The following is a 4,395-nucleotide window of genomic DNA, read 5'->3' as shown; positions in this document are numbered from 1 at the left end:
TTAGTAGAGACAGGGTTTCTCCACATTGGTCAGGCTGGTCTCGAACTCCTGACCTCAGGTGCTCTGCCCACCTGGGCCTCCCAAAGTGCTGGGATTACAGGCGTGAGCTACCACACCCGGCCTCAGGTAAGTGTTCTTTACTCAGTCATTTATTCACTCACTCAGCTAATTCATTCATAAATTCCATTGCTGTAATTTAGTAATCCCAAATAACCTAAACTTCCACCTGCCATGCAATGCCCTCACCACACACCTTGCCTGGCCGGCTAATTCTTCCCAGGGATTTCCCATCCCTGTAATGCCATTAAAATGTCTAAACTAGGCCGCCTGCTTGTAAAACAGCAAGTCAGAGTAAAAACAAAACTGGGCTTAGATCCAATGAATCACAACTGTCACAGAAGAGGCTCAGCTGGGTGCAGTGGCTCACGCCTGTAATCCCAGCATTTTGGGAGGCTGAGGCGGGTGGATCACTTGAGGTCAGGAGTTTGAAACCAGTCTGGCCAACATGGTGAAACCCCGTCTCTATAAAAATACAAAAACCTTAGCTGGACGTGGTGGCAGATGCCTGTAATCTCAGCTATTCGGGAGGCTGAGGCAGGAGAATTGCTTGAACCCAGGGGGCGGAGGTCGCAGTGAGCCGAGGTTGTGCCACTGCACTCCAGCCTGGGCAAGAAGAGTGGAACCCTATCTCAAAACAAACAAAGAACAACAACGAAACAGGCTAACAAAATGCTGTGGCAGGGGATGACTTGAGAAGTCATTTCTGAGACAGGGGATGGGACCTGGGAGCTGTCCAGCTGCTGAAAGTATGCGGCAGGAGACAGAAGAACTAAGATTCTCTACACAGCAGGACAATGTGCCTCTCGCTGCTGAGGAGACTAGGGGTGGACAATCAGGCTTCGGGCTAAGAAGCCTCTGGGAGAAGGCCCAGACCGCACTGCTGAGCCAGCCCAGGGGCTCACACTCCCCCAAATCCCCACCCCCAATGCTGTCCAGAAGGCCGCAGGCCACACCACTGCCGGGTGAGGTTGACGAAATGCTGCCTTCTCACATCGGGTTCTAGCAACTAACGTAAAAAATGTAAATAATATTGTCGAAATTAGGATTTTATGTTGTTTCAATTCAAACAGAAATTCAGTTGAGGAATAAATATCCAGGTGTGGTGGCTCACACCTGTAATCCCAGTGCTTTGGGAGGCTGAGGCAGGTGGATCACCTGAGGTCAGGAGTTCAAGACCAGCCTCGCCAACATGGCTAAAATACAAAAATTACCTGGGCGTGGTGGAGGGCGCCTGTAATCCCAGTTACTTGGGAGGCTGAGGCAGGAGAATCACTTGAGCCTGGGAGGTCGAGGCTGCAGTGAGCAGTAATTGCACCACTGCACTCCAGCCTGGGTGACAGAATGAGACCCTGTGTCTAAAAAACAAAGTAGGTATGGTTTCCTATAAAACCAGAATAACATATGGTAGCTGACATGTTCAAAAAAACCCTGCATATCATCAAATACTCAGGAGGAGTTTTCTTTTTCTTTTTTTTTTTTTATTTTTGAGACATAGTCTCGCTCGGAGAACAGTGGCAGAATCTCAGCTCAGTGCAATCTCCGCCTCCTGGGTTTGAGCGATTCTCCTGCCTCAGCCTCCCGAATAGCTGGGATTACAGGCGTGTGCCACCACGCCCAGTTAAGTTTTGCATTTTTAGTAGAGACGGGGTTTCATCATGTTGGCCAGGATGGTCTCGATCCCCTGACCTTGTGATCTACCCGCCGCGGCCTCCCAATGTGCTGGGATTACAGCCGTGAGCCACTGTGGCCGGCCAGGAGGAGGTCTTCAGAAACCAATTAACCTCCGAAGGTGGGAGAAATGCCGGGTCACGAGGACACGGCCATGGGAAATGATATTTACATGGCTAAGAATCTGAGTTTCCTGTGAGAAACAGAAAAAAAAATCCTCCTTGTACAACAAGAGAAAATACTATTTTTTTCCATGAAACCATAAGGGTGTGGGCAGTGTAAACCCAAAATTACGCATGAGAGCTTCCCCAGAGCTCCGTGTGGGTGGAGAAATGTGTCCTAACTGCCACCCTGCCTGCCATCTTGGTACTGGGAACCTGTGAGAATTTCCGAGTCCGAAACCCCATTTCCCGGCTTTTCCCAACAGATGCAGAGCAGTGCATGCGTAGCCCAGCTGGGCAGCACCCAAATGGCAAGACAGGCCACCGGCTCCCACAGCTGGACCCTCCTGGCTCCTGAGGACCCTCTGGGGATGGCTCTGGTCAGTACAGCCCTTTCTTTCTCTGCTCTCACAGCCGTGGGGTGCACATGCTCTTTCTGAAGCACTGAGACTCCCCAGCTGAGGCCAGCAGCCGGCCTCTGCCACGTCCTCTCCCTCACTCCAAACTTCCTCCTCTCCTCAGTCTTCACTGCTCGTCCCAACACGGCCACCTGCCCCCAGCAGACCACACCGGAGTCCTGTGCACTGCAGCTGCTCCCACAGACGCGCTCAACCCTCACTGTGGTCCTGGCCTTCAAGGCCATTGCGCCTGGGAGGAGACGGAGGTGTCGGCTGCTGTCAGGGCACCTGGGTCGTTCCCATTTGCTCCTGATGCAGTGACTCTGCCCGTGAGATCTGGCTGGGAACCTCTCTCCTAACCACTGCCAGAGACACATTCTGAGCCCAGACACAGCCTCCTTAGTCCTCGGGCATCACTGCCTGCTGGGGCACCCTAGGATACCTGGGAGGCTTCAGTGTGACTTTCCCGGTCAGGATCCCGTCTGACACCTGCATGGAGGCAAGTCCCTGACGTTCAGCTGGAGTTCCGCAGGGTCTGGGTCACCTTCCTTCCCCTCCGCCAAGAGCAGGTCTCCATCGCGCGGGCCCCTTGGGTGGGGCTCCCAGGCTGCATTTTTGCCCCCAGGGCTACACCACCCTTCCCATAGGCTAAGTCCTGATAGGAACATCCTGCAGGGTGAGGGAATAAGAGAGGTTCCAGGTGCAAACAAAACATCAGCAGACACTTAAGTTACCGCCTGTACAAAAACAAATGTACCCCTTACCCTCCTGTTGAAAAAGTAAGCTCTGTGTGTTCTGCCATCACTTCAGGGAAACCAGCCCCTGAATTACCCATTTCAGAAGCGTGGCCCCCAGGTGCACGGGGTGGACATGAGCAGAGAGGAGGGGTGTGCTGACCCATCTGACCCTTGACCCCAGCGCCGTGCAGGGAGAAACGCAAGGGGCGGGCATGGCTTCTGCCCTCCACTGTCACAGCGGGTGAGGCAGTCTGACGTCTGAGCTCCGCGGAGCCCTCTGACGGGAGGAACGCCATCCCAGCACGGCCGTAAGGAACAGAGGCACTGAGACCACTCGGTAAACCAATGCACCATTTTACTAAAAACCACATGTACATTACATTTTACAAAACAGTCCCTTCCTTAACCCCATAAAAGAATGGGGATATTGGGGAGCTACGGGAACAGGTCCCCCTCCAACTGCTCAGGGTTGCCTAGGCCTCCCCAGAACCCTGGTCCTGTGCAGGGCAGGGGCAGCAGAGCCTGCTCACTGCTCCTGTCAGCCCAGGGTTCCTGGAGCCCTCCGGAGCCCTCAGTGCTACCCAGGGCCAGAGGGACCACCTGGGGGCCGGCCTCAGCTGGACTCACAGCCCCTCCCTGCCTGGGAGGCGTCCAGCCTCAGGAGGAGGAGTGCGGGTACCCATAGTGGTTGTGGTCAGCCTCGCCCAGGGTCACTGTCAGTGACAGGCTGGGCTTCCGTTCCAGCTCCTCCTCCTTCGGGCAGTGATGTGGGGGTCGGGCTTTGAAGAAGTCTGAGATGTAGCAGACCTGGCAGAGTGGAGGAAGGTGAGACTGGGCAGGGGCTGGGCAGGCACCAGGGACATGGGCATGGGCAGGAGGGGGAGGAACAGGGTCCCAGGTGGGCAATGAGAGGAACAGTGCCTGTGGGGGAAGAGAACCCTCTTGGTGGAGGACCAGTGGAGAGCACTGGGGTGCTGACGGACCCAGGGAAGGGCTGCGGTGTGCAGGCAGGAGACCCAGGGAAGGAACTGGGGAAGAAGGTGTCCAGGGAAGGACTGGGTTTGGGGAGAGGGGTCCCGGGGGAGAAATGGGGGGAAGGGAGGGGGCCCCAGAAAGGATTGGGGTTGAGGGAAGGGGTCCCGGGGAGGAATGGGGGAAGGAGGGGTCCCAGAAAGGACTGGGGTTACGGGAAGAGGTCCCAGGGGAGAAATGGGGAGAAGGGAGGAGTCCAGGGAAGAACTGGGGTTGGGGGAAGGGGTCCCAGGGGAGGATGTGGGGGTGGGGAAGTGTCCTGGGATGGACTGGGGTTGGGGGATCCCAGAATAGAAATGAGGGGAAAAAGGGGTCCCAGGGAAGGATGGGGGTTGGGGA

The 4,395-nt window shown here is 55.6% G+C and overlaps 1 protein-coding gene across 1 annotated transcript in view; it reads right to left on the bottom strand.

Moving 5' to 3' along the window:
* Window positions 1-3,370: 3,370 nt before the first annotated feature.
* The window catches only part of LOC116546373 (phospholipid phosphatase 2-like), a gene marked incomplete at its 5' end in the record, with an annotated part of 2,188 nt that continues 1,163 nt past the window's right edge, over window positions 3,371-4,395 (bottom strand). The window contains one exon of the mRNA XM_032272647.1: window positions 3,371-3,831. Coding sequence (XP_032128538.1) covers window positions 3,682-3,831 — 150 coding nt within the window. The remainder of the gene's footprint in view (window positions 3,832-4,395) is intronic.

This window comes from Sapajus apella, unplaced genomic scaffold (genome assembly GCF_009761245.1).
Source record: "Sapajus apella isolate SASKATOON/1434 unplaced genomic scaffold, GSC_monkey_1.0 scaffold814, whole genome shotgun sequence".
Lineage (NCBI taxonomy): Eukaryota > Metazoa > Chordata > Mammalia > Primates > Cebidae > Sapajus > Sapajus apella.
Note: the sequence above shows the minus strand (reverse complement) of the source record. Positions and strands in the feature narration are given on the sequence as shown.